A 25,551-nucleotide genomic window follows, 5' to 3' on the forward strand; every position below is an offset into this window, starting at 1 on the left:
ACCTTCCCTTCACAAAACAGTGCTGACTATCCCTAATCAATTTATTCTTTTCTAGATGATTATAAATCCTATCCCTTATAACCTTTTCCAACACTTTACCAACAACTGAGGTAAGGCTCACTGGTCTATAATTACCAGGGTTGTCTCTACTCCCCTTCTTGAACAGGGGAACCACATTTGCAATCCTCCAGTCGTCTTGCACTATTCCTGTAGACAATGACGAGTTAAAGATCAATGCCAAAGGCTCGGCAATCTCCTCCCTGGCTTCCCAGAGGATCCTAGGATAACTCCCATCCGGCCCAGGGGACTTATCTATCTTCACCCTCTGAAGGATTTCTAATACCTCTTCCTTGCGAACCTCAATCCCACCTAGTCTAGTAGCCTGTATCTCAGTATTCTCCTCGACAACATTGTCGTTTTCTAGAGTGAATACTGTTGAAAAATATTCATTTAGCGCTTCCCCTATCTCATCTGACTCCACACACAACTTACCACTACTATCCTTGATTGGGCCTAATCTTACTTTGGTCATTCTTTTATTCCTTAAATACCTATAGAAAGCCTTAGGGTTTACCCTGATCCTATCAGCCAACAACTTCTCATGTCTTCTCCTGGCTCTTCTGAGCTCTCTCTTTAGGTCTTTCCTGGCTACCTCGTAGCCCTCAAGTGCCCTAACTGAGCCTTCACATCTCATCCTAACATAAGCCTTCTTCTTCCTCTTGACCAGAGATTCTACCTCCTTCGTCAACCACGGCTCCCACACTCTACAGCTTCCTCCCTGCCTGACAGGTACATGCTTATCTAGGACACACAGGAGTTTTTCCTTGAATAAGGTCCACATTTCTAATGTGCCCATCCCCTGCAGTTTCCTTCCCCATCCTATGCTGCCTAAACCTTGTCTAATCTCATCGTAATTGCCTTTCCCCCAGCTATAACTCTTGCCCAGTGGTATATACCTATCCCTTTCCATCACTAAAGTAAACATAACAGAATTGTGATCGCTATCACCAAAGTGCTCCCCTACTTCCAAATCTAAGACTTGGCCGGGCTCATTACCCAGTACCAAATCTAATGTGGCTTTGCCCCTTGTTGGCCTATCTACATACTGTGTCAGGAAGCCCTCCTGCACACACTGGACAAAAACTGACCCATCTATAGTACTCGAACTATAGTGTTCCCAGTCAATATTTGGAAAGTTGAAGTCCCCGATGACAACTACCCTGTCTCTCTCACTCCTATCGAGAATCGTCTTTGCTATCCTTTCCTGTACATCTCTGGAACTATTCGGAGGCCTATAGAAAACTCCCAACAGGGTGACCTCTCCTTTCCTGTTTCTAACCTTAGCACATACTACCTCAGTTGACGAGTCCCCAAACATCCTTTCTGCAACTGTAATACTGTCCTTGACCAACAATGCCACACCTCCATTCCTTTTACCAACTTCTCTGTTCTTACTGAACCATCTAAATCCCGGAACCTGCAACAACCATTCCTGTCCCTGCTCTATCCATGTCTCTGAAATGGCCACAACATTGAAGTCCCAGGTACTAACCCATGCTGCAAGATCACCCACCTTATTCCAGACGCTTCTGGCATTGAAGTAGACACACTTCAATCCAACTTCTTGCTTGCCGGTGCCATCTTGCTTCCCTGAAACTTTATTTCGGACCACCCTATTCTCAACCTTTTCTATAGTCGAACTACAATTTTGGTGCCCATCCCCCTGCTGAATTAGTTTAAACTCACCCAAATAGCCTTAGCAAATTTCCCCCCCAAGGCTATTTTTATTATTTTTTTCACTTACTTTCTTAAAAAGAGTTTCACTGAGCATTGCACTTGTGAAGCACAGGTTTAAAATGACCAATACCATGCTCTGTTTTCAGTTAAGTCAAAATAGTTTATTCGCGATTCAAAACTGAGGGATGATTGTCACACACACACATTCTTACAAGCGTACAAGGAAGGGAAATAAAAGGAAAGTGTTTTCAATCAGTGTAACTGAAGAAAAAGGACATTAATTTACATGATTTTTGTTTGGGTCCAGAAAGTTGGTATCCAGTGAAGGTTCTTTTCGAAAGGAGTTTTTATTCAAGTGGGTGAAATTGGATGAAGTTGCAGAATCCCTTTTAAAGTTAATCAAGGCCCAGCAAGATATTGTTATAGTGCAGACTTTTTTCACTTTTGAGATGAATACAAGTTTTATATCAGAGCAAAATTTTGAAGAAGACTTGGCCTGTAGGTGAGCTTAGCCAAACCTGGACTCTGGTTGTAGAATTACCAGTTAGATTCTTAAATATTGCTAAAAAAAGTTTGTCTTCCTCCCTGGTGTGAGAGTTAAAGTTAATAACTCTCCATCCCTGTAACATACCCATGCTGACAATGGCCCAAACAATCAAAACCCACTTCTTATGCTGCATAAATTGGTCACACTTTTTACAAATAAGTTTCTTGTGTCTGTCTCTTTATCAACGTTTAACTTCTGTACTGTGAAACAATTAGATTTTTACAAGACTATGATATCAACAGTGGACTAGCTGTTTTTAACTTCACTGAGGCTACTTCAAAGATCAGAGGAGTTTTGGTCATGAGATTGTTCCATTAAGCAGACAGTTTCAGTTTAACAGTTGGTTTACATATCTCTAGCCAGGGATTCAGTATTCACTGTCGGTGTAAGTAGAATTATTAGCACTTCTGCAAGCATAACAGGGTTAGGCTTCTGTGGCCCTCGTCCAAATCAGTTTCTTATTGTATGACATGGATGATGGACCATTAGTACCACTTTGGGCATAGTGATTTTCAGTAATTCCCTTTTGTTCTCGATCCCTAACAGGCAGATGAATCTGTATTATACTCCCACACTTTAGCATTAGTTTGACTTCAGTGTCAACATATTGGAGTGTGTGTGTGAGATTCCTGGAGGATGCTGGTTTTAGCTTTGTCCTTTATAATTATACTGTGGGATGTCTTCTAGAATTGTAACATACTCACAAAAATCATATGACTGATAGCACCCATATTTGGCCCAGCAAAGTCCATTTTGAAATAAACAAGGAAGTACTGTTTCTAAAATAATTTAAGATCTCACATCAGGTCTTGTGAGCATGACATCCAGCATTGTTAAATGGAACATTCCATCCAGTGTCTTTCCACATTGTAACATCATTTCTCTCACTAACAGTTGTTTCATGCTATATTTTAGCTCATTCATGAGCCACTGTATTTACCAAAAAGTTGTACTTTTCTAGTGTGATAATCTTCCGTCTGGAATTGTACAAAGTTTTTGAAGTTCAGGTGGATTATGCTTTAAAACATTCCACCAATCTTTTTAAAAGTATTTATGTACTCAGAAATAGCAAAAAAGAAAGTAAATTCTTAAAAGATGAAAATACATTTTCATCTACCATGCAGAAATCCACCATGGAATTTGAAACAAAATAAAAGTTGTAAGTTTGCTCGCTGAGCTGGAAGGTTAGTTTTCAGACATTTCGTCACCTTTTTTTTATTTGAAAAAATATACTTTATTCATAGAATGTACAAAAAAATAAAACATTTATACACCTACCCAGTCATGCAAGCCACTCCGGGTCACCCGGGGGTACATACACCAACTAAAGGAAAAAAACAAAAGAGAGAAAAAAAAACAAAGCAAAGAAACCGCCCCGGCAGTCGTCACCCCGCACAGTCCCAGTTGGCCCCCTGACCAGTTGGGGAAGGCGCCAGCTGGGCCCAGTTACCAGATTGGGTTCTTTTCCCTTTTCTGGACGAGGGGCCTCATACGGTGGTCTTTCCCCACCGCACCTTGGCGGCGGCTGCCCCAAGCTTTAGCGCATCCCTCAGCACGTAGTCCTGGACCTTGGAGTGCGCCAGTCTGCAACACTCGGTCGGGGTCAGTTCTTTCAGCTGGCAGACCAGCAAGTTGCGGGCAGACCAAAGAGCGTCTTTCACCGCATTGATGGTCCTCCAGGCGCAGTTGATGTTGGTTTCGGTATGCGTCCCCGGAAACAGCCTGTAGAGCATGGAGTCCCGCGTCATGGAGCTGCTCGGGACGAACCTCGACAAATACCACTGCATCCCCCTCCAGACCTCCTGCGCATAGGCACACTCCAGAAGGAGGTGATCGACAGTCTCGTTCCCCCCCCCGCAGCCACCTCGAGGGCAGCGTGCGGTGGCGCAGAGATTCCAGGCATGCATAAAGGATCTCACTGGCAGAGCCCCTCTCACCGCCAGCCAAGCAATGTCCTTGTGCTTGTTTGAAAGTTCTGGCGATGAGGCATTCTGCCAAACGACTTTGGCAGTCTGCGTGGGGAACCACACGACGGGATCCACCCTCTCCCTTTCCCGAAGGGTCCCGAGGATACTACGTGCTGACCACTGCCTGACGGCCTTGTGGTCAAAGGTGTTTCCTTTCAAAAATTTCTCCACGAAGGACAGGTGGTACGGAACGGTCCAACTACTCGGAGCGTTCCGCGGCAACGAGGCCAGGCCCATCCTTCGCAACACCGGGGACAGGTAGAACCTCAGTAAGTAGTGACACTTGGTGTTTGCGTACTGAGGATCTATGCACAGCTTGATGCAGCCGCACACAAAAGGTAGCCGTCAGGGCGAGGGTGGCGTTCGGTACGCCCTTTTCCCCATTTCCCAGGTCTTTGTACATGGTGTCTCTGCGGACCCGGTCCATCCTCGACCCCCAAATGAAATGGAAGATGGCCCGGGTGACCGCAGCGGCGCAGGTCCAGGGAATAGGCCAGGCCTGCGCCACATACAACAGTACCGAAAGCCCCTCGCACCTGACAACCAGATTCTTACCCGCGATGGAGAGGGACCGGAGCATCCACCTGCCCAGCTTCTGCTTCAATTTGGCGATACGCTCCTCCCAAGTCTTAGTGCATGCCCCAGCTCCACCAAACCAAACACCCAGCACCTTCAGGTAGTCTGTCCTGACGGTGAGGGGGATGAAGGAGCGGTCGTCCCAGTTCCCGAAGAACATGACCTCGCTCTTACCCCTATTGACTTTGGCACCCGAGGCCAGTTCAAACTGGCCGCAGATGTCCAACAGTCTACTCACCGACCGACAATCGATGCAGAAGACGGCGACATCGTCCATGTACAGGGAGGTCTTGACCTGAAGGCCTCCGCTGCCTGGGATAGTCACGCCCTTCAGGCTCACGTCCTTCCTGATGGAGGCGGCAAAGGGCTCCACACAGCACACGAACAAGGCAGGAGAGAGCGGGCAGCCCTGCCTGACTCCAGATCCAACAGGAAAACTGTCTGATTCCCACCCGTTGATCGAGACTGTGCTAACGATGTTGGCGTAGAGCAGCCGGATCCAATTGCGGATGCCCTCCCCGAACCCCAATTTGGAGAGTACGTCCCTCATGTAAGCATGAGAGACCCTGTCGAAGGCCTTCTCCTGGTCCAGGCTGACGAGGCAGGTGTCCACCCGCCTGTCCTGTACGTAGGCGATCGTATCCCTGATGAGCGCGAGGCTCTCAGCGATCTTCCTGCCCGGCACAGCACAGGTTTGGTCAGGGTGAATCACTGACTCCAGGACAGACCTGACCCGGTTGGCAATGACCTTGGCCAGGATTTTGTAGTCCACGTTCAAAAGTGAAATGGGACGCCAATTCTTAATTTCTTCCCTCTCCCCATTCCTCTTGTAAATGAGGGTGATGATGCCCTTCCTCATGGACTTGCACATTTACCCTGCCCGAAGCGCACTATCGTACACCTCCAGCAGGTCCTGGCCGACCAGGCCCCACAGAGCGGAATACAGCTCGACCGGTAAGCCGTCGCTTCCGGGAGTCCTATTCCTCTGCAAGGACTTGAGGGCTCTGGCCAGCTCGTCCAGGGATATCGGCCAGTCCAGCCACTCCCTCGTGCCGTCGTCTAAGACCTCCGTGATAGACGACAGGAATGACTCGGAGACCGTGCTGTCCGTGGGCTTCGTGTCGTACAGTCCGGCATTGAAGGATCTGCTGATCCTCAATCGTCGGGCCGAGACAATGTCACCGAGCCGTCGTCCTCCTTCAGCCGGCTAAGCACAGAGCTCTCTTTGTGCACCTTCTGAAAGAAGAAACGCGAGCACGTCTCGTCCTGCTCCAGGGAGCGGACCCTGGACCGGAAGATTATCCTGGAGGCCTCCGCGGCGAAGAGCGAGGCTTGCTGGCCCCTCACCTCGCGGAGGTCCTCCGTGACATTGACCCCCATCAACTGCAGAAGGAGCAGGTTCTGCACCCTTTTCTGGAGTCGCGACAGCTTTCCCCGCCTCTCTCTTGCCTTCTGAACACCCTTGAGGACAAAGAACCTCTTGATGTTCTCCTTCACCGTCTCCCACCAGTCGCCTGGAGACTCAAAGAGGGGCTTCACGGTTCTCCAACTGGCGTACTCCCTCTTAAGCTCCTCGACGTTCTCTGGGGTCAACAGAGTCGTGTTGAGCTTCCACGTCCCCTTGCCGGCCGGCTGGTCGTCCTGTAAGTGACAGTCGGCCAACAGGAGGCAGTGGTCAGAGAAGAACACCGGCTCGACACCGGTGGATCTGACCGAGAACGTCCGTGACACAAACAGGAAGTCTACCCTTGAGCGGATAGACCCGTCTGGCCGCGACCAGGTGTACCTCTGCTGCGCTCCGTCTGCAGGGGTGCTGAAGACGTCGAGCATCTTGGCGTCCTTCACCGTGCCCATCAGGAATCTGGACGTGACGTCCAGTTGAATCCCCCCACCCGCTGTCCCCACGCCGGATCTTCCATCTGCATCAATGATGCAGGTGAAGTCTCCGCCTAGGATGACCGGCCTGGACGTAGCCAGCAGGGGTGGAAGCCGCTGCAGGACGGCCAACCGCTCACTCCGTACCGCTGGGGCGTACACGTTGATCAGCCTCAGAGGAGCGTTCCTGTAGGTGACATCAGCCACTAGGAGGCGCCCCCCCACCACCTCCTGAACTTGAGAGATGGTGAAGTCGCGTCCCCGCAGCATAATAGCCAGGCCCGAGGAGCGACAGTCGTTACCCCCCGACCAGATCGAAGGCCCACAGGTCCAGGCGCCGGACCATTTCCCGTACCTGCCGAGGTGCGGTATCCCGCACTCCTGCAGAAACAGGAGGTCCGCCTTGACGGTGGTCAGGTAGGCCAACGTGGATACACATCTCGCGGTTGACTTGACGCTGCGCACATTAATGCTCGCAATTCGTACCCCCATTGTGGGCAGTGACCGCAGTACCCTCCCCAAGTCCAAGGTCCAGCCCCTCCATCTGTCCCTTCATGCCCATTGCCCGGGCTAACTGCTGGACGCTCTCTGGGCTCAGGAAACCATCCGTGCTGCCTTCCGGGTGGCATCCCCCCGTCAGGGGTGCGGAGGCAGGAGGGTCCGGCTCCGGGTCAGGCTGGGGACGTGCTGTTTCCTCCTTCCCGCCTGGAAGTTCCAGGGGGCCCTCCAGTGCTCCAGCGGCACTTGACTGGGTGTCGGAGGGAGCCTCAGGACGCCTCCCGTCACCTGGAAGCGGGGTGCTGCTTTCCTTCCCCCTCGAGACCTTTAACTTCTGCTTCGGGTGGGCCCTCTCCGAATCCTCCTCATCAGAGGAGCTCTTATAGCCCCCCTGTAGCTGCCTCTTCCCGCCTGATTGTTGTGGTTCCTGGGCCCGTTGACGCACCTTCCTCCTCGCTTTCCGGACTGTTGTCCACTCCCCTGGGTCGCCTGTCGCCGCCTCCATTGGCTCCGGGTCGTCGGGGGGGAGCGGAGCCTGCAGGGGTGCTTTGCTGGCCTTGGGCCCTCCTGCACGGCCTGGCCCTCCTGCACATTAGTGGGGTCCTTGCTGGGCCCTGGTGCCTTCCTCTCCTCCGGGGGGGCTGGCCCCGCATTTCCCCTGCCGGCGACCTGGGCGTAGGTGGTACCCCGCCGCGGGCATGCCCTATAGAAGTGGCCCGCTTCCCCGCAAAGGTTGCAGCTTTTCTCTTGTGGGCAATCCTTTGCAAGGTGTCCCTCCTCCCTGCAGATGGTGGCTTTGCAGTCGGCCGCCACGTGACCTGACCTACCACAGGCATGGCAGACTTTAGGTTGCCCTGCATAGGTCAGGTAGCCCCTGCTCCCGCCGATCGCGAAGCTGGACGGTGGGTGTGCGACATTCCCGTCTGCGCCCATCCTCAGCGTCACCTTGACCTGCCTCTTACTCGTCCAGATGCCAAAGGGGTCCACGATGTCAGTTAGGTCCCCTTCCACCTTCACATACCTTCCGAGGAAGGTCAGGACATCAACTGCTGGCACATGCGGGTTGTACATGTGTACAGTCACCATACGGCTCCTCTGCGCTGGCATCACAAACTGCGGGACAGCGGTCAATACAGAGAGGGGGCCCTCACCTCCTTTCTCCTTGAAAACCTCCAGGAAGAGCTCGCAAAGCTTGGCACTCCGGAAGGTCACATCGTAAAAACCCCCTCCGGGGAAATCCTGCAGGCAGTAAATGTCCGCAGCAGCAAACCCACAACAGTCCAACAGGACCCTCTTCACGAAGAAGGTGCGGTCCACAGGTGCACCTTCATCCACCTTCTTTACAGAAACACGGATGGTGTTCCGGACCCCCTAACCTGGGGCACGAGCACTTGCCGCAGCCATCGTTGCAGGTTGGCTGCTCCCCTGAACCAGCGTTAGGCCGAAGCCAGCATTAAGATCCACTGGTCGCAAGGGTGCACAGCCAACCCGACGTCCTCCTTTCACCTCCAAGACAGCACTCTCCTCCTCTCGGTCCACAAGAGAGTGGGTCTTTATTGTGTTCAAGATGTAAGCTGGTTCACTGAGCTGTAAGGTTTGTTCCCAGATGTTTTGTCACCATTCTAGGTAACATCATCAGTGAGCCTCCGACGAAGCGCTGGTGTTATGTCCCGCTTTCTATTTATCTGTTTAGGTTTCCTTGGGTTGGTGATGTCATTTCCTGTGTTGGTGATGTCATTTCCTGTTCTTTTTCTCAGAGGATGGTAGATTGGCTCCAAATCAATGTGTTTGTTGATGGAATTCCGGTTGGAATGCCATGCTTCTAGGAATTCTCGTGCGTGTCTCTGTTTGGCTTGTCCTAGGATGGATGTGTTGTCCCAATCAAAGTGGTGTCCTTCCTCATCTGTATGTAAGGATACGAGTGATAGTGGGTCTTGTCGTTTTGTGGCTAATTGATGTTCATGTATCCTGGTGGCTAGCTTTCTGCCTGTTTGTCCAATGACAAACACTGCAGGATGTTGTTACCTAGAATGGTGACGAAACATCTGAAAACGAACCTTCCAGCTCAGCGAGCAAACTCACATCCAGAGCCTCAACCTGAGGTACAAATCTTTTCAAAACTTGCTAAAAGTTGTAAATTGGGATACTGGAAGTTAAATCTCCTCAGAAAGGACACATATCTCAGAAACTACTGTTGATCACATTGGCAGATGAATGCTAAATGCTTTGGCATAACATTACTCTGTCTCTTAATTTTCACATGCAGGGAATACCATGCAAACGCATTCAGTTTCATCCATTCTTATTAGCAGCAGCCATTTTTGCAGTGTCATTGGTTATCAACTTTAACTTTAATTAATTTTGAGATATTATGTTTGAAAAGGACTACAAGTTATTGACTGGTCCATCCCAAGATTGAAAAGATAGATATGATTTTTTACATTGTATTTGCATGAATATCTAAAAAAAAGTTAGTTTGACAAATACCTTTATAAGCTTTGTTTTAGTGAATGCAATATTTTTGGTGATAACATGGAATATAGCCAAAATTTGCATTCACATTTGGTTTAAAAAAATGCATGTCTTCTCAAGTTTGCCTGCTGGTTCCAACAAACTGATATCAAAGTTCACTTTTGGCATGTAAATTTCTATTAAAACATTTTGCATGATGTGTGCATTGCAGAAGTAGAACAGCCTTTGAGAAAAACAAAACTGATGTTTTCCGGATCAAGACCAACAATGTGGGACCAATAAAGAAAATAAGGTATTTTCGTGTCTCTGTTTATTATTTTCTATTCATTTTTTTCTTCTGGCAAAACATCTTCTCTCCAGAAGACATTGAACTCTTGTTGGAATGCACTCGTACAATTCAATCTGTAATCCTTTCCCAGTGAGACCATTATGGTGTGTAGTGACTATTAATAAGCTGCTCGATCATGATGCTATTACAAGTAATTTAATCTCAACAACATGCTTGCACACAAGGTCACTAATACAAATAGGAACCAAGGGTAATTTGCCTCTATGAATTCAGGAGGATTATGGTCAGTAGTAACTTGTATATCAATGCTGCTTCTGAATACAAATCAACAACTAACCTAGCACCATTCTAGTCTGTCTGGCATACTATTTCAGAAGTATGATCTTTAAAGTTTCCCTATCGTTTAAGAAATCGAAGGCACTGTCTGAATGCATGAATGAATAATTTATTTATTGTCACATATATCTTGAAGAAACAATCAAAAGTGTTTTGTCAACACAGTTTTGAGGTAAAATAAGGATAAAAAGAAATTATGTAAATAAGAGTTCACTTTCTGTCCAAATTGGGGTATTGAGCATGGCCTCAGGGCTTCTGCCAAGTCTCTGAAAGTTGTTCTGGTCCTCAAGGAGTCCCATTCCGGGAACAGTATCGACAACGCCAATGCCCCAGGAGACCCCAGGTCTGAAAGCACTAAGAGCCCAGCCTTCAGCCTCCTGCTCCAAGCACCACAACTACTGAGTCCAGGCTCCAGGCCTACCACCCCAGGAGTTCCTGCTTCATGCACTGCCACTACCAAGATTCCAGCCTCCAGCCTACAGCCACCAGGAGTTCCTGCTCCAGGCAATGCCACTTCCAAGAGACCAGGCTCCAGGCCTAGGAGCCATTCTCTAGGCACTTCCTCCATCAAGAGGGTCTCATCATAAAATAATCATAGAATCCCTAAAGTGTGGAAACAGGGCCTTCAGCCCAACAAGTCCCCACCATCACTCAGAGCATCCCTGCCAGACCTATTACCCCTATAACCCACCTAATCTACACATCCCTGAACACTACAGGCAATGGCCAATCCACCCAGCCTGCATATCTCTGGACTGTGGGAAGAAACTCTGTAGAGGGTCTGTTATAACATTGCAAAATGTCGAAAGTTAAATTCTTGGTCTGTACTTGGTTATTTCTCACTTTTCAGGACAGCAAATCAAATGTTCAATACGGAAGTTGTATTCCTTGATTAGGAAGGGAAAAGTGAATAAGTTGTTACACTGCTGTTTGCAATTTCCTGGCAAGTGTCTTGTGTGTGGACATCAAGTGAGAGGAATAGACATCACATTATGAAATGGTTCTGTAGAAAAAAAGTGCCAATGAAAGAGAGAATTAAAATGGAAAGGAACCTGTTTTACAAGCACTGAAGCACTTTGAAGTGTCGTCCGTGCGATAATATAGAGAAAGTTGGCTGCCAATTTGCACCCTGCAATCTCCCACAAACAAAGACGAATAATTAGATATAACAAGGTGTGGAGCTGGATGAACACAACAGGCCGAGCAGCATCTTAGGAGCAGGAAAGCTGGTGTTTCGGGCCTAGAAGCTTCATCAGAAATGGAGGTGGGGGAGAGCGTTCTGAAATAAGTAGGGAGAGAGGTGGAGGCGGATCGAAGATGGATAGAGGAGAAGCTCAATGGTATCAATGTAGATTTCACGAGCTTCGAAATCTCCCCTCCCCCCACTGCATCCCAAAACCATCCCAGCTCGTCCCTGCCTCCCTAACCTGTTCTTCCTCTCACCTATCCCCTCCTCCCACCTCAAGCTGCACCCCCATTTCCTACCTACCAACCTCATCCCGCCTCCTTGACCTGTCCGTCCTCCATGGACTGACCTATTTCTTCCCTACCTCCCCACCAACACTCGCCTCTACAGGCTCCATCCCCACCTCTTTAACTTGTCTGTCTCCTCTCCACCTATCTTCACTTCTATCCATCTTCGGTCCGCCTCCCCCTCTCTCCCTATTTATTTCAGAACTCTCTTCCCCATCCTCCTTTTCTGATGAAGGGTCTAGTCTCGAAACGTCAGCCTTTCTGCTCCTAAGATGCTGCTTGGCCTGTTGTGTTCATCCAGCTCCACACCTTGTTATCTCGGATTCTCCAGCATCTGCAGTTCCTCTCATCTCACGAATAATTAGATAATCTTTTTCTTTTGGTGTTGGTTAAGGGATAAATGACAACAAGTAGCTAAGACTTTCCTGCTGTTCCTAAAAATGTGTTGTGCTATCATTTACATCTATCTGAAAGGCAAAAAGCCACACCTTTTAGTTCACGGCAGTCCTGCAGTACTGCATTCTCGGACGAAGGTGTTATTTTATGAAGAAAGATTGAACAGTTTGCGCCTTTACTTGTTAGAGTTTAGAAGAATTATACTTGCTTTTATCAGTCAAGGCATAGATTAGGAGAGCAGGGAAATTATGCTGAAGCTGTGATTAGGCCACAGCTTTCTGGTCTCCACACGACAGGAAGGCTGTGATTGCACTTGAGGGGATGTATAAGAGATGCACCAGGATGTTGCCTGGGATGGAGCATTTCAGCAATGAAGAGGCTGGATACGCTCACGTTGTTTTCATTGGAGAAGAAAAGGTTGAGGTGGAATGTGATGGAGGTATCTGAGATTATGAGAGGCATGGACAGCGTGGCAAGAAAGCAGCTGATCCCCTTAGTCAAAGGGTCAATAACAAGGGGGCATGTTTTAAAGTGAAAGGCAGAATGCTTAGAAGGGATTTAAGAGAACAAAATTTCATGCAAAGGGTGGTGGTGGACTGGAAAGCACTATCTGGGAGGATAATTGATGGGAGGGAGTGGGGTTTAAGCCTCACAGCCTTGAAGAATTGTTTAGATAAGCACTTGAAGTATCATAACATTCATGACTTAAGCTTAGTGCTGGAAATTGGGACTAGTGTAAGTAATAGTATATTTTTGGCAGTACTGACTTGACGGGCTGAAGGGCCTCATCTGCACTTTTTGATTCTATGATTCTGAGAGATAGATAATCTTATTGAAATATGTGATTCTGAGGAGATTTGACAAAGAAGATGCTAACAGGATATTTCCACTCATTGGGAAATTTAGAACTAGTGTACACAGTTTTAAAATAATGGGTCTCCCATAGAATCCCTTCAGTGTGGACCATTCGACCCATAAAGTCCATACTGACCGTCCACAGAGCATCCCTCCCAGACCGATCCTATCCCTATAACCTTGCATTTCCCATGGCTAACCCACCTAGATTGCATGCCCCTGGACACTATGGGATAATTTAGCATGGCCAATCTACCAAACCTGCAGAACATTTGAACTGTGGGAGGAAACCCAAATACTTGGACGAAACACACACAGACACAGAGAAAACGTGCAAACCCCACAGACAGTTTCCTGAAGCTGGAATCAAACCTGGGTTCCTGGCACTGTGAGGGAGCACTGCTAACCACTGAGCCACTGCGCTGCTGTTAAAATGAGGATGAAAAGGAATTTCTTCTTAGAGTTAGTGTTGTTGGTGTTTGGAATTCTACTCACTCGCCCCCGGTGAACATTGAAGGCTTGTTAAATGAGTATATTTAAGGCTGAATTAAGGCAGATTTTTGATTTATAAAAATATCAAGGGTTAAGGGTCAAGCACAAAAGTGAAGTTAAGGCTACAATCAGATCAGCCAATGATAACATCGAAAGGCTAAGCAGGCATTTTCTTTTACTGACATGTAGGATGTGAACATCAATGACTGGCCAGCCCATATTACCCATCCCTAACTGCCATGGAACTGCTTGCTAGGCCATTTCAGAGGGCAGTTGAGAGTAAAGCACATTGCTATTGGCCTGGAGTTACATGTAGGCCAGACCAGGTGAGGATAGCAGATTTCATTCCCTGAAGGATACTAGTGAACCACATTGGTTTTTCTGACAATTGACAATGTAGATTCTTAATTTTATTTTTTTTTAAATGAATTCACATTCCACCATCTACCATGTGGGATTCAAACCTAGCTCACCAGCGAGTTAGCTGAGTTTCTGTGTTAATAGTCTAAAGATAGTACTACTAGGCCATAGCCTCCCCAAAGGAGGGGCCCAATAGCCTATAATCCATCTCTTTTTTCCTATACTCTTAAATGAAGGCACTGGAGTAGGACTTGAGTTGTTGGATTTCTGGTTACTAATGACAACAAGGAGATATGTGGATAATGGGGAAAATGGCTTAGCATTAGATGATCAGTTATCTTTGGGTTGAACGGTGGAACAGATTCATAGGGACAATTGGCCTCCTCCTGCTCCTTTCTCAGTTCCTTTTCGAATCAATCTGTGCTCAAGATCCTGGTCTGATGGGATTTGGTCTCTCCCTTGAGTATCTCAGTACAGAAAGCGATGATTCCTAGTCTGAAGGTTAATAAGGAATTCTGATTGGAAGGGCACAAATGTGGAAGTCAGCTGAAGATACAATCAGGCAAAATTTCAGGAGGTAAAGAACATTTATGGGACTGGAGCCCAGCAAGGAACCGATAATAAGACCGTATGATCAAAGTGCAAAATTAAGCTTGGGAAAGTGAATTGGCAGAGAAAAATTGCGGACAAAAATTGTTACCAACCTAAATGTAACCATGTAGTCTGTCATTGGCGATAATTTCCTCTAGTTTTTCTTACTCAACAACCTGTATGGTATGCTTTCCCCCTTTGCCATGTATTAGGATTGAACATGACAACACAGGAATGAGTGCCAGTTGGTTCTTGGATCGGCTCGTGATCACTGACATGAACCGCCCCCACCTCCGTTTTTATTTCCCCTGTAACCAGTGGCTTAGTAAAGAGGAAGGAGACGGACTCTATGTGCGGGACCTGCTAGGAAGTTTGAACCCAATGGATGTACCTAAATGTAAGCCATGTTTCATTCTCGCTACTACACTCGATCTTATGAAAGGGGCAAAACTGATCAGCTTGTCCCTTCTGCTGACAATCTGTTATAGGCTGATTATGCTTTTCACTTAAAATCTCCCAATGAAAGATTCCCCAACGCTTGTTCAGTCTCCAAAAGGCAATCAAGCAGAACTTCTACTCTACCTTATCTGCAATACCTTAGACATTGTCAATGACACTTACAAAGATTCCAATTCAATAATCAACCATCATCCGCTGTCTTGCAACTGCTTCCTAACTACCTCTTAGGCTGATGAGCAAAAGACAGATGACAGCAAGTTACCAGCAGAATTAAACATAATTACATGCTCAGTATAAATGTATGTACCCAGCCCACAAATAATGAGATCTCCAGTCCCCACTTACAACAAATGCATGACAAGTTCCTGCATCTATTCTATATGCAGGTTGACAAAATAATTTGTTTGATTTAGAAATGCCGTATATATGTGTGCAAAAGTTGATCTTGTGTAAAGGCTGACCCTGTTTTTTGGCCTAAAAGATTTAATTTTCATATACCCCATGTGAAATTCAACCCTAGTTTTTCAGGGAGAAAGCCCAAATATTTCAGAAGCAAAGCAAACCTGGAGATATGAAAATTCACTTTTGCCATATACCTAGAAATACCAATGAAATTCGGAATTTCAAGTGTTAAGTTTTGTTTCGACCTATTCAAACCATTAAAGTGATCACATTATGAATAAAGGCAAACACGAATCCTTTAGTTTTGTTGGTCTCATTTTGCTCCATTACAACAGTCTTTTTGTTGGATTTCACTTGGACCCACATAAGGCAGACAAATCAACCCTCAGAAAATTGCTCACGCAAGAGTTGATGTTATGACTTTTGGCCTCAAAAATATCAGAGAACTGGTCTAAGAAATTTGCGTTTTGCACAGATATACACAATATTCCTTACACCAACACAATAACAGTTCTTGAAACTAGCTACGTATCTTCAAAAGATCACAACCTGTACTTCTATACCATTGTATGAGAGTGTTCCAAAACATTTTGCAACTGACAGATTATTTTTGAAATGCACTCAGTGTTATTTTGTTGACTAACAGTTGCAGTCATTTTGTGCATGTGGTCTTGCATACAGCAAACGAATGATTGACCAGGCAGAAACAAGATGCCGGAACAAGGAGAAGGCGGTTAGGAATACTGCAGTGCGTAACTCACTCCTGAGTCTGTCCCAAAGTCTATCCACCATCTACAAGGCACAAGTGAGGCCTATGATGGAATACTCCCCATTTGCCTGGATGAGTGAAGTTCTAATAGCACTAATGATGGTAATACCATCCAGGATAAAGCAACCCTCTTGATTGGCACCACATCGACTCCCTCTTACTGGGTAGCAGCAGTATATACTATCTGCAAGATGTGCTGCAGAAATTCACCAAAGATCCTTAGACAGCACCTTACAAATCCACAACAAAGGCAGCAGACACATGGGAACACACCAAAAGCAGTTAGCGTCCAAGTCATTCACATCCTGATTTGGAAATTCTATCACTGTTCCTTCAGTGTCACTGGGTCAAAATCCTGGATGTTCCTCCTTAATGACATTGTGGGTCTACCTACAGCACATGGACTGCAACGGTTCAAAAAGGCAGCTCACCACAATCTTCTGCAGGGCAATTTGGGATGGTCAATAAATGGCAGCTCTCGTGTCCTATGAATGTAAAAAAAGCTGCTCTCTCAAGCCGTCTCATCCTCTGCTGAGTTTAATTGTCATTGTAATGGTCACCCAGGTACTTCTGTTTCAGATATGTTCCAGATATGGATTTAAACAATATTATTACATACCTGCCATGCAGGTGGGACTTGAACCCAGGCCTCTGGCTTAGAAGTTGGTACCCTACCACTGTGCCATAAGATCCCCTGTTTCTGTATGCGTGCTAACTTTCTTCGAGTTTCCACATTATCATTATGTGAATAACTATAAAAAATAGGAAAAAGAGTAGCTGCTCAACCCCTCGAGCCTTCTTCACCTTTCAGCCGATCATGGTTGACCCACATTCCTCATGACCAGTTTTGTGTCCTTTCCCCGTAACCCTCAATTCCCCCACTGATGAAAGATCTATCTATCTCAGCCTTAAAATTCAGAAGGACTCTGCTGCTATAGTTCTCTGTGGCAAGGAGTTCCAAAGACTCTCAGCCCTCTGAGAGAGGAAATTCCTTCTCATCTCAATCTTAACTTGGTGCCCTTTCGTTCTGAGATCATACTGTCTGGTTCTGAACTCTCCCGTGAGGGGAAACATCTTCACAGCATTACCCTGTCAAGCCCCTTAAGAATCCTATATGTTTCAATAATATCACCTTATTCTTCTAAACTCCAGCGAGGAGAGCCCTAACCCGTTTAGCCTTAGCTTATTAGGCAATCGCTTCATACTAGCGGTCATCTTAACGAACAGGAGTAGCTATTCTGAGGAAGGGTCACTTGACCTGAAACGTTAACACTGATTTCTCTCCACAGATGCTGCCAGAGGTGCTGAGCTTTTCCAGCAATTTCTGATTTACAGCATCCGCAGTTCTTTCGGCTTTACCATCCTAGTGAACTTTGTTTGAACTACCTCCAACAATATAATTGTAATCTTTCTTTAAATGGAATTGTCATGAGTTTCCTAGCAATTACAATTCTGGGACAACAGGCTTTGAGAATTCACCTTGAATTGTGACAGTTCACTTTCTTGTATTCACTGTTCAGGTAAGTCTTATCAACTTGAAGACAGAGGCAGAAACAAAAACAAAAATTGCTGGAGAACCTGAACTGGTCTGGCAGCAGCTGTGCTGCGAAAACAGAGTTAACAACTTGAATCCAGTGATCCTTGTCCCAGAACTCTGAAGCAGGAGTTTTGATCTTACACTTGAGATAGCATGTTAAAAACTGCATCATCTATTGGAGTTCTTCAAGAACGATTGAACTTGAGAAACTACATATATAAATTCCCCAGTAAAGATAATAACAAAGATAAGGGAGAGGGAAATAAAAGGATAAGAAAATATGCATTGATACAACTTGGGTATCCCAGTGACTAGTATAGATCAGCATTTTCAATCATGTTTCTTACAGAATGAGCAGTTCATTATGTGAACTGTTTCAGATACATGGTGTATGACTATTAAAATTTAGCATTGACTCCAATTCTAGGCACTCTGTATACATTTAGAATGCCTTTCAATGACAGTAATAAAGGTATTATTTTATTGTATTTCAGATGGTGAATGGGTGCAACATCTGCCTTCAAATGTACAACTAGTATTTGTAATGCATAGAATTAGTTAGCTAGTTAGTTAATTGCTAATAATGTTCATATTGACTCTGAGGTGCTTGTAGAACACTGGTGACTGCTAAAATCCTTTCCATTTTGTTCCCCAGTAAACAAGTACATCGTGAGTGTGTTTACAGGTGATGTCAAAGGCAGTGGCACTGATGCTGATGTCTTCATCAACATTTTTGGTGAAAATGGAGACACAGGTAAGTGGTTTTGTGTTTTCTACCGTGATGTTTTCTAAAGTAACAGGTGGAAGGGTACTGGAGTATATGTGTGCTCTACATCCGCCCCAGCCTAAGCTTAGATATTTGACCTAATGTCTGACATTAGAGAGGATGGATTTTATTTGCTAAATATTAGATCAGGATAATGCTGCAGAAACTTGGGGCTAATCCCACCACAGCAGCTGGATACATTTCAATCAAACTAATTGATAAATTTGCAATTAAATGTTGTTCACATTAGTAATGATTGTGAAACTACAGGATTGTTAGAAAATATCATCTGGTTCACTGATGTCATTCAGGAGAAGATATCTGCCATCCTGTCTGGCCGACATGTGACTTCAGATTCACAACAATGTGGTTGACTGGTAAATGCCTTGTAAAATGACCTGGCAATCCACTCAGTTGTATCGAACAACTAGTGAAAAGTGCAGTGCTTACAGTGACACCCTGCAAACCGCAATGGTTCACAAAATTCTATTTAAATAGATGTCTATTCGACAGCAGGATTGGTAATGATCTGAGAAAAGGCCACTTTTCTACCTCCTTTGTATTGTGAAACTTTACAAGGGAATTGATGTATTAGTAAACTCAATACATTGCAGTAATTTGTGCTCAAGAAAAAAATACTTAAAATCATACACAGGCTCCGAGGAGATTTCTGAGTTCTCACAAATTCTGCTACCAATTTAAGTGACGTGATCATAAGAAATAGGAACAGAGTAGGCCATTCAGGTCCTCAAACCTGCTCTGTCATTCAATAGAATCATGGCCGATCTGACATTCCTCATGACCACTTTCCTGCCCTTTACCCATAACCCTTGATTTGTCAGCTGATCAAGAATCTACCTATCTCAGCCTTAAACATACACAAGGACTCTATCCTAACAGCTCCCTGTCATAGGGAGTTCCAAGGACACTCAACACTCTGAGAGAAGAAACGCCTCCTCGGTCTTAAATTAGCACCTTTTTATTCTGAGATTATACCCTTCGATTCTATACTCTTTCATGAGGGTAAACACAGTCTCAGCATATACCAGGTCAAGTCATTTAAGATTTCTACATGTTTCAGTAAGGTCAACTTTCATTCTTCTAAACTCCAGTGTTGAGAGTTTCAACGTGTTGTGCCTCTGTTCATAATACAATTCCTCCTTACCAGGGGTGATGCAGGGGGGATGGAGATGTGCCATTCTAGTGAACCCGCTCTAAACTGCCTCCAATGAAATAATATCATTCCTTAAATAATGGGACCAAAACTGTTCACATTACTCCAGAAGTGGCATTTTGTGCAGCTGCAATAAGACTTTCCTACTGTTATGCTCCAGCCCCTTGAAATAAGGGCCAATACTCCATTAGCCTTCCTGATTACCTGCTGCACCTGTGTGAAGGTTTCTGTGTTTTGTGCACAAATACAGCCAAGTGCCTGTGTGTTGCAGCTTTCTGCCGTTTCTGTCCGTTTAAATAATACTGTTCTTTTGTTCTCCCTTCCAAAATGAACAACTTTGAGTTTTCCCACATTATACTCCATTTACTAACATTTTGCCCAATTACTTAACATATCAATATTTCTCTGTTAACTGTTTGTATCCCCATCACAACCTGCCTTTCCACAATTTTTTGTGTCTTCTGCAAATTTTGCTATGGTACATGCGCCGCTTTCTGCCTAGTCATTAATATATTTTGCAAACAGTTGTGGTCCCAGTACTGTTCCACATGGAGCCCCACTGGTATGGGTTACCAAACTGAAAAAGAACCCCTTACCTCTACTTGTTGTTTCCAGCCCTTGAGCCAATTCCCTATTAAGCAGTATACTACCCCCAACACGGTGGGCTCTTATTATATAACTACATTTTGTGAGGTACTTTGCTGAACATCTTCTGGAAGTCCAAATATAATAAACTACTAGTTCCCCTCTATCTCCTCTGGTTGAGACTTCCTCAAAAAGCTCTAATAAATTAATCAGATGTAACTTCCTTTCCATAAAGTCATGCGGACTCAACCTGATTAGGTTTTATGATTTTTCAAATGTTCTGCTATCATTTCCTTAAGAATGGATTCCAATATTTTTTTCAACCAGAGATGATAGACTAATCCACTTATAATTACCCACTTCTTGCCTCCTTCCCTTTTTGAGTAGAGATGTCACATTCACAGTTTCCCAATCTGCTTATACTACTGCAGAATCCATTTTTTTGGAAAATTACAACCAATGCATCTACTATCTGTGTAGCTCTCTCTTTTAGGATCCCAAGATCCCAGCCACTGGGGCCAAGACTTGCCTGCCTTTAGGCTCATTAGTTTGACTAATGATACTTCTTTATTTATGGTGATGGTACTTAATTCCGTCCATATTCTTGAGTATTAATGGAATGTTCATAGCATCTTCTACTGTAAAGACCATTGGTGATATGGTGGCTCAGATGTTAGCACTGCTCTCTCACAGTGCCAGCGGCCTCATTTTGATTCCAACCTTGGGTGATTGTCTATGTGGAATTTGCATATTCTCCCTCCCTGTGTTTGCGCTCATTTCCTCTGGATGCTCTGGTTTCACCCACAGTCCAGTAATGTACTGGTTAGGTGGATTGGCCATGATAAATTGCCCATAGTGTCCTGGGATGTGCAGACAAGATGGATGGGTGATGGATTAAACGGATAGGGTAGGGCATTGGATCTGGTTGGGACGCTCTTTGGAGGGTCAGTGTGGGCTGAATGGCCTGCCTCGACACTGTAGGAATTCTATGATTGATGGAAAATATTTGTTTAATTCAGCTGTTTCTTTATTTCCAAAATTGTCTCCCCAAGTTCATTTTCTAAGGGACCTATGTCCATTTTGTCCTCTCTCTTCTGTTTTATGTATTTAAAGATAAGCTTTTAGTAAATCTTTCATCCTAAGTTTAGTTTTCTTTAGGTGAAAGACGACTGGACAATGACAAAGACAATTTTGAAAGAGGAAGTGAAGACAAGTTCACAATTGAGTCACCCAATTTGGGACGCCTGAAAAAAATTACAATTGGTCACAATAGCAAAGGATCCTCAGCTGGCTGGTTCCTGGACAAGGTATCTATCTTTTCTTAAAGTGCCATCAAACCTTCTCAGGCATTCTCATTTCTCCTAATTAGTGTAGGTTACCTCCTTTACTCAAATCTAAACTGAGCATGTCTGGTGATGCATGCACTTTTCAAATATTCAGTTAGAGTAGCAAAACAGGTTCCTCACTCCTCAACATAACAAAGTGTGGAGCTGGATGAACACAGCAGGCCAAGCAGCATCTCAGGAGCACAAAAGCTGACCTTTCGGGCTTAGACCCTTCATCAGAGAAGTTCCTATTATCACTAATACAATTTTATCCTCACTCCTCAACAACAGGTTTTCCTGAAGGTCAGCTTAATTCGTTGGTTGTCACTAGGATTTCACCTTGGTGTTTTCTTTGCCCATTGGGACCACATTTGCCATTCTTACTCCTAGTTACTAATCCAGGTTTTGTGAATATCTGGAAACTAACATCCAAATTAAAATGTCAGATATCTGCAAGCTAGGTGGGAACATCTTCACCCAGGTTGAACATTTATTGGTTAATCATCTGAATTCTCTGAGACATCATTGATGGGGACAATGTCATGAGATGCCAGTAGAAGAAAAGTGGGGCTTGATGGACTTGAGGAAGTTAGCATGTTGGTTTGATCTCACAGAAATGATGAGTTTGTAATGTCTCACAGTTTGATAAATCTATGTCCCTTTCCTTTTGATTTTCTGATTACAGTTAGGTTGCAGGTAACCACTGCTTGTGCCTGCATTCCTTTTCATGTCACACAAAGCATAATCCATTGAATAATATAATGCATACAGAATCCTACTAATTCAACCTATCACTGCTCCCACGTCCTGCCCCTGCCAACCACCCAATGTTACTCCCACATCTTTCCTCTGTGTTTGCATTCAAGTGCTTGATCCATGACACCCATCAGTAAACCTGCCCAATTTCCATTTGTATAAGAACTAGCAAAGACAAGTTTGAGTCAGTTATAGGCAGAGACAGGAGAATTTATCAATGAAATAGAGAAACTACAGAGAAGCTAAGTAAGTCCTTTGAGTCAGTCTCCCTTTAATAATTAAGATCCAAGGATCAAATGAGTGTGGGGAACTGTAAGCAATCAGTATTAGTTAAAGAAAGTAGTACTAGAAAAATTAATGGGACTAGAAGTTGACAAATCCCCAGGACCCAATGATCTTCACCCTAGAAATAGCTTGGTGAACATGCTCGAAATTTCTGTTATTTTGCTATGGTGCCTGCAGATTGGAAGGCTGGAAATATAATCCCAGTGTTTAAGAAAGACAAAACAGAGACCTGTTAGCCTTGGAATCCCATTGCTAAACCTTTCCAACTCTCTGTCACTTAGCTCCTTTAAGGCGCTCTTTAAAACCTATCACTTTTACTAAGCTAATAAATGGCTGCAGATCAATATTTGTTCAATAATGCTTCTCACTTTGGGAATTTTTTTTAGATGCTGTATAAATGCAAATAGCTTTTGTTGCACCCCTTAGTAGTTAGGCCAGTGAAATTTGAAATTTTTGATCTCTTCAGCAATTATTCAAAGAGCAATTGATTAGCATCATATAATTGCAAAATTCAAAACTTGAAAGATTTTGTAACCAGTTGAAGATTTTCTACCAGCTTCTTGAGCTGCTGCAAGGCACCATAATGATGTCTCTCAATCACCCCACTGAAAAGCATGTCTCGGTCATGACTGAACCCAGGGATTTAGGATAAGTGTGGGATGCATTCTCGTTGGGTTCTGTCATGCTCCTACATAACGTGAAGGCAAGTTTTGGATACTCAACAACCTGAGCTTTTGTTTTTACATACAAAACATTTCTGAACTTCAACTTAATCATCAATCTTCTGACTTGCGTCCTCTAGGTGATCATAGATGATATTGGAAATAAAACCATACATGAGTTCCCAGTGAATCGTTGGTTTGCACTAGATGAAGATGATGGTAAAATTCAACGCGACATTCTGGTTGGAGGAAGTCAGACAACAGGTGAGAATGAGTAGTTAGGAATTTAATGATGTATAGGCTTCCTCCAATGCCAGCAACGAGAAAGGTGTAACTACAATTCCTTCGTATGAAGAGTGTGAAGAATTGGGGCAGCATGGTGGTTAGCACTGTCTCATAGTGCCAGGGACCTGGGTTCAATTCCAGCCTCAGGCAATTATCTGTGTGGAGTTTGCACATTCTCCCTGTGTCTGTGTGGGTTTCCTCTGGGCGCTCCAGTGTCCAAAGATTGTTTTTCTTTATTTGTTCACAGGATGAGGGCATCACTGGCTAGGCCAGCATTTATTGCCCATCTCTAATTACCCAGAGGGCAGTTAAGAGTCAACTGCATTGCTGTGGGTCTGGAATCACATGTAGGTCACACCGGGCAATGATGGCACAAAAACAAAGTTGCTGGAAAAGCTCAGCAAGTCTGGCAGCATCTGTGAAGGAGATAATATTAACATTTAGGGTCCTCAGAACTGCTGAGCTTTTCCAGCAACTTTGTTTTTGTTCCTGATTTACAGCATCCGCAGTTATTTTGGTTTTTATCAGGTAAGGATGGCAGTTTTCCTCCCTAAAGAGCATTAATGAGCCAGATCAGTTTTCCCAACAATTGACAATGGATTCATAGTCATTACTAGATTCTTAATTGCAGATTTTAATTGGATTTAAATTCCACCATCTGCCATGGCGGGATTTGAACTCAGGTGCACATTACATGGATTGGTCATCTAGGGATGTGTAGGCTAGGTAAATTAGCAGGGTTACAGGGATAGAGTAGGTGTTTGGATCTGGGTGGGATGCTGTTTGGAGAGTTGGTGACTCGATAGGCCGAATGGCCTGTTTTCGCACTGTAGGGATTCTATGAAAAAAATGTTTTCTTGATTCTCTGAGTACTCGTTCTGCTTCGTAAGCTTTCCTGTTATTTTGTTATAAAGAAAGTGCTGGAATTACTCAGCGGGTCTGGCATCATCTGTGGAGGGAGCATCTGAGTTAAAGTTTCGAGTCCAGTATGACTCTTGTTTGGGGCACCCACTGTTCTGAAGCCGAGTCATTGGACTCAAAATGTTGACTCTCTCTCTTGCTGTCCAGTGATACAACTAGACCTGCTGAGCTTTTCTAACAATTTATGTTTTTATTTCAAATCTTCAGCACTCACAGTGTTTTACTTCCATTTTGTAACCCTTCTACCGAGATGATCATTCATATTGTTCTTAAACAACAATTTCTTGTGATCTAAATGATTATGAAGGATATTTATTACAGTCTGGCATTACAGTCAATGGTTTGGAAAGTGGAGCTATATTTTTTGATCCATGTTTTATTTGGTTGTATTGTATTTATCGTTTGTGTGAATCTTACAATTGATAGAACAAGCCATTTCAACACTGGTTTAAAACATTTCTGATTCAGCACCTCATGTCACTACATACTCCCAGACAATATATTACGGATTAGATGAAGAAGCAAGTTCCCTTCACTCTTAAATAAAACTGAAAGAGCTGCAGATGCTGTAAATCAGGAACAAAACGAACTTTCTGGAAAAGGTCAGCAGGTCTGGCAGCATCTGCGAAGGAAAAAACAGAGTTACCGTTTCGGGCCGGGTGACACTTCCTCAGAACTGCTGAGCTTTTCCAGCAACTTTGTTTTTGTTCCCTTCACTCTTCCCAGTCACAGCACCAATGCGTAATTTTGATTTTGCGCATTAGGACTGTCTTGTGGCCTATCTGTGGAAGGTACTTTAATTTGTGCCAATTTGATTTACATTGTGTTTTATACAGCTTCACACCCTGCACTCAGCTTGAATCATAGCAATATACAGCACAGAAAGAAGCCATTGAACTTCTCATGCATGTGTTAATTCTTTGAAAGAGTGAAAGGATAGTCTTTAAAAAGTGCATGAATGAGCATTTAAAATACCATAACATTCAAAGCCAAGGGCCAAGTGCTGGAAGGTGGGAATCAGGTAGATAGATCAGTGCAGAATCGATGAGCCAAAAGTCCTCTTTGCAGTATGGCTCATTAACTCTATTCTTACTCCCCTGTTTTCTTTCCTTCGCTCTGCAAAGCATTTATTCAACGCTGTTCTGAAAGTTACAAAGAATC

General features: G+C 44.6%; 1 protein-coding gene across 1 annotated transcript in view; it reads left to right on the top strand.

Annotated features, from left to right (window-relative positions):
• Positions 1–25,551, top strand: part of LOC125453954 (lipoxygenase homology domain-containing protein 1) — a 222,096-nt gene that overhangs the window by 89,082 nt on the left and 107,463 nt on the right. Inside the window, exons 7-11 of the mRNA XM_059649887.1 lie at positions 9,884–9,964; positions 14,677–14,861; positions 18,287–18,385; positions 21,315–21,463; positions 23,325–23,448. Of these exons, the coding sequence (XP_059505870.1) occupies positions 9,884–9,964; positions 14,677–14,861; positions 18,287–18,385; positions 21,315–21,463; positions 23,325–23,448 (638 nt within the window). The remainder of the gene's footprint in view (positions 1–9,883; positions 9,965–14,676; positions 14,862–18,286; positions 18,386–21,314; positions 21,464–23,324; positions 23,449–25,551) is intronic.

This window comes from Stegostoma tigrinum, chromosome 1 (assembly GCF_030684315.1).
Source record: "Stegostoma tigrinum isolate sSteTig4 chromosome 1, sSteTig4.hap1, whole genome shotgun sequence".
NCBI classification, from domain to species: domain Eukaryota; kingdom Metazoa; phylum Chordata; class Chondrichthyes; order Orectolobiformes; family Stegostomatidae; genus Stegostoma; species Stegostoma tigrinum.